At 45.9% G+C, this 14,270-nt stretch overlaps 1 protein-coding gene across 1 annotated transcript in view; it reads right to left on the bottom strand.

Annotated features, from left to right (window-relative positions):
• The window catches only part of CEP290 (centrosomal protein 290), a 497,171-nt gene that overhangs the window by 271,361 nt on the left and 211,540 nt on the right, over window positions 1-14,270 (bottom strand). The window contains exons 25-26 of the mRNA XM_063927658.1: window positions 11,523-11,696; window positions 1,195-1,306 (exon numbers count right to left, since the gene is read on the bottom strand). Coding sequence (XP_063783728.1) covers window positions 1,195-1,306; window positions 11,523-11,696 — 286 coding nt within the window. The remainder of the gene's footprint in view (window positions 1-1,194; window positions 1,307-11,522; window positions 11,697-14,270) is intronic.

Raw genomic sequence — 14,270 nt, 5'->3', positions numbered from 1 at the left:
ATCCTATACATCCATTGTGGAACTGGTAACTATCTTTTGCTACAGTGAATGCCATCTGGAGACTGTCCTAGCCGTAACGATATATGTCCCAGAGGAGAGTGGATATAAAAGTGATTATACCAAGGGGGAATTTATAATCAAAAGTGTTATTAAGAATAATAACAGGATTTTATTCTTGGTTTTTTAATGGTACAATAAATTGTTATTTTATTCAGCAAACCGTCTTTTTATAATCCTTACAGCCAGCGCTGGTATTCTGTGTTTTATTTCTATTATATTCGGGGATCTGACCATCCCCTTACCAGCTGCTGCTGACTGCGCACTTACATATCTTTTTACTTTCCCAGCTTTAAACATATCTTAAAAATACACCTTTACACAAAAACCTGGGAGCACTCTTTATCTCCTCTGTTAATCACCATCCAACTTTTCAACCATCCCTTAAGGAGGGTACACACGGAGAGACCTGTGCTTAATTTCTAAGCAATCTGACTAGATTGCTTAGAAGTTAAGCACAGATCTCTCTGTGTGTATGCCCGCAGCGATTGAGCAATCTAGCACCGGCGATAGCGATGCGCTGTCTGCTCAATCTAGCAGGTCGCTCACTTCAGCGCTGTGTGAAGTGAGCGCCCCCCCTCGCTCAGCACACATCGCGCTGTGTGTGTGCTGAGCGGGGGGGAGAGATGTGTGCTGAGCGGTCTGTGATAGATCGCTCAGCACACATCTCTAGGTGTGTACCCCCCTTTAGAATGGACATGTTTGCTCTATCTTTACTACCATTGCTTCTGGTCCCTTATCTCTTTCTCCCCTACAGAGACTTTGATGCTATTTACTCATCAATATTATGGCTACGGGCCTTTTTCTGCAACTTACAACTGCCTACTCCGCATTGTATTTATACTACAGGTTGAGTATCCCTTATCCAAAATTCAAAATCACATCCTGTATTGTATATGTTATTTTACCCCATGTGCAGCACTGGGTACATATTGTGGCACCTACAAAATAAAAGCTAATAGTAATTTATGTGGGCTGAATGCTTTTATCAATATTTTGGTAACTGGCCTCATGTTCTCCTTTTTGTTTCACAAGAGCATGCAGAAGGGGTTCTCAATAGTGGCCCTTATCGTTAAATTATAAAATGGTGTCCAGATATGGAAAAAAATAGTCTGCAAGAGAATCAGCTGTACATACCTAATGCACCTACGTGCTCCCAGACCTGCTCCAGAGTATTGAGTTTTTCTTTAGTTATTTCAAGTTCTTTCACATAGGAAGAAATCTGTGAATTCAGTGATGTATTTTCATGCTGTTTGAAAAACATAACCATAATTTAAATATACATATATATTTTTTTTTAAATAAAAAACAATAGAATAAATATTTTACTTTCAGTAAATTATTTTCTGTATATCACAAGGTAAATGAATAAAGGTAAAAACTTTTGCAAGCCAAAACTAATTAAAGGTGGGTACACACTATGCCAGGCATTCCCAAACGCGGTCCTCAAGGCACACCAACAGTGCAGGTTTTAGTGATATCCAGGCTTCAGCACAGATGGTTAAAAGCCACCACTTACTAAATCTAGACCACACTCTGCAATCAGTTACCACACATATAACACACTTCCTCATTTCTGTGCTGTAGCTTGTGATATAAGCTATAACTAGTAGAATAAAAACAGAATATGGAACATGTATATTGTTTGTTTTGGTATCTAACTGTAAGTAAAAGAAAAACACAAAACCAAATGATGAAAAAGGAGATCTTCATAAAGCCATCTGATTTAGGTGTATATGTAATAAAAAATGATGTGTGCTAATGTGCACATCAGAAAAATAGGATTTTAAATCCTTTTCTCGTAGTCCGTAGATGATGCTGGGGTCCACATTAGTGCCGGTGAATAGTCGGGTCCACTAGGAGCCATTGGCACTTTAAGAGTTTGAGAGTGTGGGCTGGCTCCTCCCTCTATGCCCCTCCTACCAGGCTAAGTCTAGAAACTGTGCCCGAGGAGACGGACAACTTTGAGACAAGGATTTTACACAGATAGTGGCAAGATTCACACCAGCTCACATACAAGGCAAACCAAGCTAACCAGCTTGAAAACTCAGCAACGGCTGAACAAGATTACTTCACCGAGTAACAAAACAGTACTTAACCAAGTACTAAGCAGTACTGAACTAAGTAACCACTGCAGGATTACGAAGCGCTGGGCGGGCGCCCAGCATCCTCTACGGACTACAAGAAAAGGATTTACCGGTAGGTAATTAAAATCCTATGTTCTCCTACGTCCTAGAGTATGCTGGGGTCCACATTAGTACCATAGCTCCCAGAACGGGAGAAAGAGCGCGGAGGCTCCTACAGAACTGATTGACCACACTCCAGGTCCTCAGAGGCCAAAGTATCGAACTTGTAGAACTTAGCAAACGTGTTCGACCCAGACCATGCCAGCCGCTCGGCAAAGCTGCAAAGCCGAGACACCCCGGGCAGCCGCCCAGGAAGAACCCACCTTACGAGTAGAGTGGGCCTTAACAGATTTTGGACACGGCAAGCCTGCCGTAGAATACACATGCTGGATAGTGAACCTGATCCAGCGAGTGATCATTTGCTTAGAAGCAGCACACCCAAGTCTTTTGGGATCATACAGGACAAACAGAGTCCGATTTTCTGTGACGAGCAGTCCTCTACACATAGACCTTCAAAGCCCTCACAACATCCAAGGACTTTGCCGCAATTGAGAAGTCAGTAGCTACTGGCACCACAATAGTTTGGTTGATATGAAAAACCGACACAACCTTTGGAAAGGAACTGCTGACGCGTCCTGAGCTCAGCTCTATCTTCATGGAACATTAAGTAGGGGCTTTTACAGGACAAAGCCCCCAATTCTGACACACGTCGAGCAGAAGCTAAGGACAAAAAGTGACAGCCTTCCACGTGGGAAACTTGACCTCAGCCTCCTGTAGAGGATCAAACCAATCCTATTGCAGGAAATGCGACACCACGTTGAGATCCCAGAGTGCCGTCGGCGCCACAAAGGGAAGTTGGATGTGCAGAACCCATTTCAGAAAAGTCTTAACCTCAGGGAGGGTAGCCAATTGTTTCTGGAAGAAAATGGATAAAGCCGAAATCTGGACCTTTATGGATCCCAACCGCAGGCCCATATTCACACCTGTTTGCAGGAAGAGGAGAAACCGTCCAAACTGAAACTGCACCGTAGGAAACTTCTTGGATTCACACCAAGACACATATTTTTTTTCCAAAAGCGATAATAATGTTTAGACGTTACTCCTTTCCTAGCCTGTATCAGGGTAGGAATAACCTTGCTCGGAATACCCTTCTGGGCTAAGATCTGGCATTCAACCTCCATGCCGTCAAACATAGCCGCAAGTAAGTCTTGATAAGCGAAAGGCCCCTGTTGCAGAAGATCCTCGCAAAGAGGAAGGGGCCTTGGATCCTCCATCAGTAAATCCAGAAGATCCGCGTACCAAGCTCGCCTTGGCCAGTCCGGAGCAACCAGAATTGCCTGAACCCTTGTTCTCTTTATGAGTTTTAGAATTCTTGGAATAAGTGGAAGTGGAGGGAACACATACACTGACCTGAACACCCATGGAGTTACCAGGGAATCCACAGCCACTGCTTGTGGGTCTCTCGACCTAGAACAGTACCTCCGAATTTCTTGTTGAGACGTGAGGCCATCATGTCTATTTGAGGCACGCCCCAGCGACTGGTCACATCTGTGAACATCTCTGGATGGAGGCCCCATTCTCCTGGATGGAGATCGTGTCTGCTGAGGAAGTCCACTTCCCAGTTGTCCACTCCTGGAAGGAATATTGATGACAACGCCACTGCGTGTTAATCTGCCCAGAAAAGGATTATTGTTACCTCTGACATAGCAGCCCTGCTCTTTGTCACTCCCTGTCGGTTTATGTAGGCCACCCTCGTTACATTGTCCGACTGTACTTGAATGGCCTGATGTCGCAGGAGGTGCGCCACTTGAAGGAGACCGTTGTATACGGCTCGTAGTTCCAGAATGTTTATTGGAAGAATGGAGTCCAGACTTGACCACCTTCCTTGGAAGGTTTCCCCCTAAGTGACTGCGCCCCAACCCCTGAGGCTTGCATCCATGGTTAGAAGGATCCAGTCCTGAATCCCAAACCTACGGCCCTCCAGAAGGCGAGGCATTTGCAGCCACCAGAGGAGTGAAATCCTTGCTTTCGGCGACAGACGTATCCTCTGGTGCATGTGTAGGTGAGATCCCGACCACTTGTCTAGATCCAGTTGAAAGGACCATGCATGAAATCTTCCGTACTGAAGAGCCTCGTAGGCGGCAACCATCTTCCCCAAAAGGCGAATGCACTGATGAACCGATAACCGGGCCGGCTTCAGGACATCCCGGACCATTGGTTGTATCACCAACACTTTAACCACCGGTAGAAATACCCTCTGCACTTCCATGTCGAGGATCATCTCCAGGAAAGACAATCTCCTTGTCGGCTCCAAATGTAACTTTGGAAGGTTCAGGATCCAACCATGTTCCCTGAGTTAGTACTGCGCTCCTACCCTGTTGCCGCCATCTTCACTCCGGCTCCCCGCTTGTCGGGGAGGCATGCTGCGGGAGTGAGCGGTCGCCTGAGGCGCCTAACGATCATCACCCTCAGGCACTCAGTGCCCTGTCAGCGGAGATAGTGGCCATTAACCTCTCAGGGTTGGACACTACTCCCCCCTCTAAGTCCCACGAAGCAGGGAGGCTGTTGCCAGCAGCCTCCCTGTGCCCAACTCTAATAAAACAATAAAACTAGAAAAATTCCTATTGAGCTCCCCTAGCTGTGACCGGCTCCTCCGGGCGCATTTTCTAAACTGAGTCTGCTAGGAGGGGCATAGAGGGAGGAGCCAGCCCACACTCTCAAACTAAGTGCCAATGGCTCCTAGTGGACCAGTCTATACCCCATGGTACTAATGTGGACCCCAGCATCCTCTAGGACGTAAGAGAAATACATTTAGCTGTTGAATAAGGTGCAGACAAAGGAGAGCAAGATTGCTGTTTATAAGTGCATACATTCTACTTGGAATATGGAGCAACAAATCGAGGTCTGGCAACACTAGTATAAACTATCTTCAAATAGATCCTTGTACGTAAGATTGTTGAGTGATACCATGAGGTTAACAAGAGGTAATAACAGAGTAAGCATTTATCTGCATAAATCAGTATGAAATCACAGAATATTACGAAAAGCACTTTAGTAAAACTCAGGGCTGTTTAACATATATCAGCCACAACGTGGACACAAAAAGCTGTAAAACGAATCACCCAATATTTCTTAAAACACGCTAGGTATTTTTCAGCTGATTCTTTGGTCTCTTTAGTTATAGAAAATACTGCCTTTGTAGGAGAGTATTTTAGAATAGACTTAGATGTGGAAAACCTGATGACATGAAGTTAATTTATACCAGTTGTTTCTGTTTAGCATACATGAAACGAATATATAAATAGTTCTCAGTCAACAATTTACAGCCTTGGCAAGTAGTTCCCATATGATTTTTTTTTCATTTAATATGACATTTTATTATTTTTGTAACCAAAGACAGTCCTCATTTAAGACCATTATCTTGCATGCTGTGAATTTTAGAATATACAGTTTAAGGAGTTTTTGTCCATTGTGTAAACCACTATAGTAAACATAACATACAGTACTCTCCAAAATGTCCTCATCTCTTACATGGATCGGAGTGCACTGAAAAATAAGATTTTACTCACCGGTAAATCTATTTCTCGTAGTCCGTAGTGGATGCTGGGACTCCGTAAGGACCATGGGGAATAGCGGCTCCGCAGGAGATTGGGCACAACTAAAGAAAGCTTTAGGACTACCTGGTGTGCACTGGCTCCTCCCACTATGACCCTCCTCCAGACCTCAGTTAGGATACTGTGCCCGGAAGAGCTGACACAATAAGGAAGGATTTTGAATCCCGGGTAAGACTCATACCAGCCACACCAATCACACCGTATAACTCGTGATACTATACCCAGTTAACAGTATGAAATATAACTGAGCCTCTCAACAGATGGCTCAACAATAACCCTTTAGTTAAACAATAACTATATACAAGTATTGCAGACAATCCGCACTTGGGATGGGCGCCCAGCATCCACTACGGACTACGAGAAATAGATTTACCGGTGAGTAAAATCTTATTTTCTCTGACGTCCTAAGTGGATGCTGGGACTCTGTAAGGACCATGGGGATTATACCAAAGCTCACAAACGGGCGGGAGAGTGCGGATGACTCTGCAGCACCGAATGAGCAAACTCTAGGTCCTCCTCAGCCAGGGTATCAAACTTGTAGAATTTTGCAAATGTGTTTGACCCCAACCAAGTAGCTGCTCGGCAAAGTTGTAAAGCCGAGACCCCTCGGGCAGCCGCCCAAGAAGAGCCCACCTTCCTCGTGGAATGGGCTTTCACTGATCTAGGATGCGGCAGTCCAGCCGCAGAATGTGCAAGCTGAATCGTACTACAGATCCAGCGAGCAATAGTCTGCTTTGAAGCAGGAGCACCCAGCTTGTTGGGTGCATACAGGATAAATAGCGAGTCAGTTTTCCTGACACTAGCTGTCCTGGAAACATACATTTTCAAAGCCCTGACTACGTCCAACAACTTGGAATCCTCCAAGTCTTTAGTAGCCGCAGGTACTACAATAGGTTGGTTCAAATGAAAAGCTGATACCACCTTAGGGAGAAACTGGGGACGAGTCCTCAATTCTGCCCTATCCATATGGAAAATCAGATAAGGGCTTTTACATGACAAAGCCGCCAATTCTGACACACGCCTGGCCGAAGCCAAGGCCAACAGCATGACCACTTTCCACGTGAGATATTTCAAATCCACGGTTTTAAGTGGCTCAAACCAATGCGACTATAGGAAATCCAACACCACGTTGAGATCCCAAGGTGCCACTGGAGGCACAAAAGGGGGCTGAATATGCAGCACTCCCTTAACAAATGTCTGAACTTCAGGCAGTGAAGCCAGTTCTTCCTGGAAGAAAATAGACAGAGACGAAATCTGGACCTTAATGGAACCCAATTTTAGGCCCATAGTCACCCCTGACTGTAGGAAGTGCAGAAAACGGCCCAGCTGAAATTCCTCCGTTGGGGCCTTCCTGGCCTCACACCACGCAACATATTTTCGCCATATGCGGTGATAATGGTTTGCGGTCACTTCTTTCCTAGCTTTAATCAGCGTAGGGATGACTTCCTCCGGAATGCCCTTTTCCTTCAGGATCCGGCGTTCAACCGCCATGCAGTCAAACGCAGCCGCGGTAAGTCTTGGAACAGACAGGGCCCCTGCTGCAGCAGGTCCTGTCTGAGCGGCAGAGGCCATGGGTCCTCTGAGATCAGTTCTTGAAGTTCCGGGTACCAAGCTCTTCTTGGCCAATCCGGAACAATGAGTATAGTTCTTACTCCTCTTTTTCTTATTATCCTCAGTACCTTGGGTATGAGAGGAAGAGGAGGGAACACATAAACCGACTGGTACACCCACGGTGTCACTAGAGCGTCCACAGCTATTGCCTGAGGGTCTCTCGACCTGGCGCAATATCTTTCTAGCTTTTTGTTTAGGCGGGACGCCATCATGTCCACCTGTGGCCGTTCCCAACGGTTTACAATCAGCTGGAAGACTTCTGGATGAAGTCCCCACTCTCCCGGGTGGAGGTCGTGCCTGCTGAGGAAGTCTGCTTCCCAGTTGTCCACTCCCGGAATGAACACTGCTGACAGTGCTAACACGTGATTTTCCGCCCATCGGAGAATCCTTGTGGCTTCTGCCATCGCCATCCTGCTTCTTGTGCCGCCCTGTCTGTTTACATGGGTGACTGCCGTGATGTTGTCTGACTGAATCAGTACCGGCTGGTTTTGAAACAGGGGTCTTGCCTGACTTAGGGCATTGTAAATGGCCCTCAGTTCCAGAATATTTATGTGTAGGGAAGTCTCCTGACTTGTGACTGCCCTCCAACCTCGAAGGCTGGCATCCGTGGTCACCAGGACCCAGTCCTGTATGCCGAATCTGCGGCCCTCTTGAAGATGAGCACTCTGCAGCCACCACAGCAGAGACACCCTGGTCCTTGGAGACAGGGTTATCAGCCGATGCATCTGAAGATGCGATCCGGACCACTTGTCCAACAGTTCCCACTGAAAGGTCCTTGCATGGAACCTGCCGAATGGAATTGCTTCGTAGGAAGCTACTATTTTTCCCAGGACTCGCGTGCAGTGATGCACCGACACCTGTTTTGGTTTCAGGAGGCCTCTGACTAGAGATGACAGCTCCTTGGCTTTCTCCTCCAGGAGAAACACTTTTTTTCTGTTCCGTGTCCAGAACCATCCCCAGGAACAGTAGACGTGTCGTAGGGACCAGCTGTGACTTTGGAATATTTAGAATCCAACCGTGCTGTTGTAGCACCTCCCGAGATAGTGCTACCCCGACCAACAACTGCTCCCTGGACCTCGCCTTTATCAGGAGATCGTCCAAGTACGGGATAATTAAAACTCCCTTTTTCGAAGGAGTATCATCATTTCGGCCATTACCTTGGTAAATACCCTCAGTGCCGTGGACAGACCAAACGGCAACGTCTGGAATTGGTAATGACAATCCTGTACCACAAATCTGAGGTACTCCTGGTGAGGATGGTAAATGGGAACATGCAGGTAAGCATCCTTGATGTCCAGTGATACCATGTAATCCCCCTCGTCCAGGCTTGAAATAACCGCCCTGAGCGATTCCATCTTGAACTTGAATTTTTTTATATAAGTGTTCAAGGATTTCAAATTTAAAATGGGTCTCACCGAACCGTCCGGTTTCGGTACCACAAACGTTGTGGAATAGTAACCCCGTCCTTGTTGAAGGAGGGGCACCTTGACTATCACCTGCTGGGAATACAGCTTGTGAATTGCCTCTAGCACAGCCTCCCTGTCTGAGGGAGTTGTTGGCAAGGCAGATTTGAGGAAACGGCGAGGGGGAGACGTCTCGAATTCCAGCTTGTACCCCTGAGATACCACTTGAAGAATCCAGGGATCTACCCGTGAGCGAGCCCACTGATTGCTGAAGTTCTTGAGACGGGCCCCCACCGTACCAGGCTCCGCCTGTGGAGCCCCAGCGTCATGCGGTGGACTTAGAGGAAACGGGGGAGGACTTTTGTTCCTTGGAACTGGCTGTATGCTGCAGCTTTTTCCCTCTACCTCTGCCTCTGGGCAGAAAGGACGCGCCTTTAACCCGCTTGCCTTTTTGGGGCCGAAAGGACTGTACCTGATAATACGGTGCTTTCTTTGGCTGTGAGGGAACATGGGGTAGAAAAGCTGACTTCCCAGCTGTCGCTGTGGAAACGAGGTCCGAGAGACCATCCCCAAACAACTCCTCACCTTTATAAGGCAAAACTTCCATATGCCTTTTAGAATCTGCATCCCCTGTCCACTGCCGAGTCCATAACCCTCTCCTGGCAGAAATGGACATTGCACTTATTTTAGATGCCAGCCGGCAAATATCCCTCTGTGCATCTCTCATGTATAAGACTGCGTCTTTTATATGCTCTATGGTTAGCAATACAGTGTCCCTGTCAAGGGTATCAATATTTTCCGACAGGGAATCTGACCACGCAGCTGCAGCACTGCACATCCATGCCGAAGCAATAGCCGGTCTTAAAATAATACCTGAGTGTGTATATACAGACTTCAGGATAGCCTCCTGCTTCCTATCAGCAGGCTCCTTCAGGGCGGCCGTATCCGGAGACGGTAGTACCACCTTCTTTGACAGGCGTGTGAGCGCTTTATCCACCCTAGGGGATGTTTCCCAACGTGACCTATCCTCTGGCGGGAAAGGGTACGCCATTAGTAACTTTTTAGAAATTACCAGTTTATTATCGGGGAAGCCCACGCTTCTTCACACACCTCATTTAATTCATCAGATGGGGGAAAAACCACTGGTAGTTTTTTCTCCCCAAACATAATACCCTTTTTTGTGGTACCTGGGGTAACATCAGAAATGTGCAACACATTTTTCATTGCCTCAATCACGTAACGTGTGGCCCAATTGGAAGTTACATTAGTCTCATCGTCGTCGACACTGGATTCAGTATCCGTGTCGACATCTGTATCTGCCATCTGAGGTAGCGGGCGTTTTAGAGCCCCTGATGGCTTTTGAGACAGTTGGGCAGGCACGAGCTGAGAAAATCTGCTATGTCGTCAAACCTTTTATGTAAGGAGTTGACACTTTCACGTAATTCCTTCCACAAGTCCATCCACTCAGGTGTCGGCCCCGCAGGGGGTGACATCACATTTATCGGCATCTGCTCCGCCTCCACATAAGCCTCCTCATCAAACATGTCGACACAGCCGTACCGACACACCGCACACACACAGGGAATGCTCTGACTGAGGACAGGACCCTACAAAGCCCTTTGGGGAGACAGAGAGAGAGTATGCCAGCACACACCAGAGCGCTATATAACACAGGGATTAACACTATAACTGAGTGATTTTCCCTTATAGCTGCTTATATGTATACTACTGCGCCTAAATTTAGTGTCCCCCCTCTCTTTTTTACCCTTTGTAGTCTTGAAACTGCAGGGGAGAGCCTGGGAGCGATCCTTCCAACGGAGCTGTGAGGGAAAAATGGCGCCAGTGTGCTGAGGGAGATAGCTCCGCCCCTTTTTCGGCGGACTTCTCCCGCTTTTTTATGGATATCTGGCAGGGGTATTTTTCACATATATAGCCTCTAAGACTATATTATGTGAGTTTTATGCCAGCAAGGTGTTTAATATTGCTGCTCAGGGCGCCCCCCCCCAGCGCCCTGCACCCATCAGTGACCGGAGTGTGAGGTGTGCATGAGGAGCAATGGCGCACAGCTGCAGTGCTGTGCGCTACCTCTTGTTGAAGACCGAAGTCTTCTGCCGCCGATTTCCAGGACCATCTTCTTGCTTCTGGCTCTGCAAGGGGGACGGCGGCGCGGCTCCGGGACCGGACGACCGAGGCTGGGCCTGTGTTCGATCCCTCTGGAGCTAATGGTGTCCAGTAGCCTAAGAAGCCCAAGCTAGCTGCAAGCAGGTAGGTTCGCTTCTTCTCCCCTTAGTCCCTCGTAGCAGTGAGTCTGTTGCCAGCAGATCTCACTGAAAATAAAAAACCTAAAAGTATACTTTATTTTCTAGGAGCTCAGGAGAGCCCCTAGTGTGCATCCAGCTCAGCCGGGCACAAGATTCCAACTGAGGTCTGGAGGAGGGTCATAGTGGGAGGAGCCAGTGCACACCAGGTAGTCCTAAAGCTTTCTTTAGTTGTGCCCAGTCTCCTGTGGAGCCGCTATTCCCCATGGTCCTTACGGAGTCCCAGCATCCACTTAGGACGTCAGAGAAATGTGTGTTTTAGATTATCAGGATTTCCCATTTGGAACATTAGGGTACTAGCATAGTTTACAAAAAACTGCTTCCCTTAAGGTTATTCATTTCTACAACGTAAAAATACATGTATCTTTTGGACATTATGATCACATACAGTACCTCTAAATGCTCTAGGTTTGCTGTTCTTTGTACAAGTATATTATCCTTCTGCAGCATGTCCCTATATTTGGCAGTTAGCTCATTATACTGTTTATTGGCCATTTGTAAGTCTGATAAAGGGACACACTCATCCAAAGTCTTTTGTAATGCAGCCATTTTATAAGCAGCAATGTCCTGTTTAAAAGAAAGAAAAAGTTAACAAAAACCTCACATGGATACATGTTAACAAAATCAATATTTAACAAACACAATGTTGCATTCAATTACAAATTTAAAAGTATACTGTTGCTGTAATATACAGTAACATAGTACTATTTTTGAGGTTTTGATTTATGTAAAATATCCAATTAAAAATAATACCTTAAAACAGAATAGTTTTAACACTAATTTGATAAAATTGTCATATTAAAGTCTTTCAGTTGCAGATTAAAACACATTCACCTTGAACATTTACAATACAACAGCCCTTTCAGAAACTCAGGACTTTATTCAAACAAAATCTCTCATTACCCATTTAACTGGATCATTGTTTTCAAAACACTGCACAGTATTTTTTTTTTAATGATTAAATTAGGTTAAGAACATCTATTTAAAAACTTGTCCCACACTATTATCCATCTATTTATATAAAAAATATGTGTGTGATGGTAAGAACTTACAGTTGATAACGGTATTTCTCCTAAGTCCACAGGATAACACTGGGATATGATGACGCGACAGCGGATTTGCGGCAAACGGTCAAAGCTTTTCAGCCTCCCAGCATGCAACGGGCCCGTCCATATATCCCCACCTCCTGACTCAGGCAAGCAAGTTATTTTTCCAAAGCTCAAGGCAGGAGCATCAGAGAGCCCTAATCAGGCTAGAAGGACATATATGCACACCCTCCCGTACAAGAAGGAAGAGGTTAGTGAGTAAGAGGATACTCAAATCAGGTGCTTCAAGGTGGGATTCCTGTGGAGCCTGTAGACTTAGGAAAAATACCGTTATCAACGGTAAGTTCTTACCATAATGAATATTTCTCCTGCAGGGTCCACAGGTTATCCACAGGATAACATTGGGATGTCCCAAAGCAATTTAGTGATGGGGACGCTCCTGATTGGACAAGAGAATCCTTCGCCCGAATTCAGCGACCTGAGAGGCAAAGGTATCAATGGCATAATGTCTAATGAATGTGTTAATGGAAGACCATGTGGCTGCCTTACATATCTGTTCTGCTGAAGCACCACGTTGTGCTGCCCATCATGGACCTACCTTACGAGTAGAGTGAGCAGAAACATTAGCCTGAACAGGGAGATCAGCTTGAGAATATGCTTCTAAAATCATCATCAGCAGGCCATCCTCTCCTGTTAAATCCGTAAAGAACAAAGAGAGAATCTGTCTTTCTGATCGCACTGGTACGATCTACGTAGATCCTTAAGACACGGATTACGTCCAAATATGAATCTCCCGCAGAAAGGTCCGACCCTTGGAAGGCTGGGACTACAATTTCTTTGTTAAGGTGAAATTTAGATAACACCACAGGAAGATACCCATATTTACAGTAGTTCTGAGAACTGTTCTATCTGCACAAAAAAAATCAGATATGGAAGACAACATAATGCCCCGAAATCTGAAACTCTTCTAGCTGAAGCCATGGCTAGTAAAAAGAGAACTTTAGCTGTCAACCGCTAAAGATCCACACACAACTTGAAGGGCCGTCAAGACTAACGTTAAATCCCAAGGTACTGTAGGAGGAACAAAAGGAGGTTGAATGTGCAGCATTCCCTGTAGGTAGGCAATTTTCTTTTGGAACCATACAGTCAATGCTGACACTTGCACTCTCAAGAAAGCCACCCTTAAACCTTTATCCATTCCTGCTTGAAGGAATGCTAAGACCCTGGAAACTCTGAAAGACCTAGGGTCAAATTTCCTTTCACTGCACCATTGAATATAGGCTTGCCATATTCGGTGATAAATGTGAGCTGAGGAAGGTTTCCTTGCTCTGTGCATTGTTTGAATCACCTGTTGTGAGAATCCTCTTGACTTCAGGATAGAGGTCTCATGAGCCATGCCGTCAAAGACAGTCGATCCAGGGGGTATATTTACAAAAAAATCAGAGTTTGTCCGATTTGTGGTTTTTTTTTTCTAATTCCCAACACGGGAATTTACTAAGCACATATCTCGGCAGTGTTTGGGCTATTCGTAATGGTTTTGACGGCAAAGTTCAGAAATACGAATGAATAGACCATCGGTCAAACATGGCTGCTTGTTCACACAACACAGGAATTTACTATTAATTCGTATTTGGGTGTTAGTCTCTGAATGCTCAAGTGCGGGTGTATTTTTTTGCGATTCGTTAAAAAAAGCAGCAAAAAAATAGACCTGCTTTTTCCAGGCAAGTTTGGATAATCATGCACGGATCAGTGAGATCTGTGCATGGTTATCTATGGGAAAGGGTCTGTTTAGTGTAAAAACTGAAAAAAAAAATTGCGTGGGGTCCCCCCTCCTAAGCATAACCAGCCTCGAGCTCTTTGAGCCAGTCCTGGTTGTAAAAATACAGGGGGAAAATTGACAGGGGATCCCCCATATTTTAACAACCAGCACCGGGCTCTGCACCTGGTCCTGGTGTAAAAAATACGGGGGACAAAAGACATAGGGGTCAACCGTATTTTTCACACCAGCACCGGGATCCACTAGTCAGAGAGATAATGCCACAGCCGGGGGACACTTTTAATGCCAGGGCCGCAGGGACCAATATAAATCACCAAC

This window comes from Pseudophryne corroboree, chromosome 6 (genome assembly GCF_028390025.1).
Source record: "Pseudophryne corroboree isolate aPseCor3 chromosome 6, aPseCor3.hap2, whole genome shotgun sequence".
Lineage (NCBI taxonomy): Eukaryota > Metazoa > Chordata > Amphibia > Anura > Myobatrachidae > Pseudophryne > Pseudophryne corroboree.
Note: the sequence above shows the minus strand (reverse complement) of the source record. Positions and strands in the feature narration are given on the sequence as shown.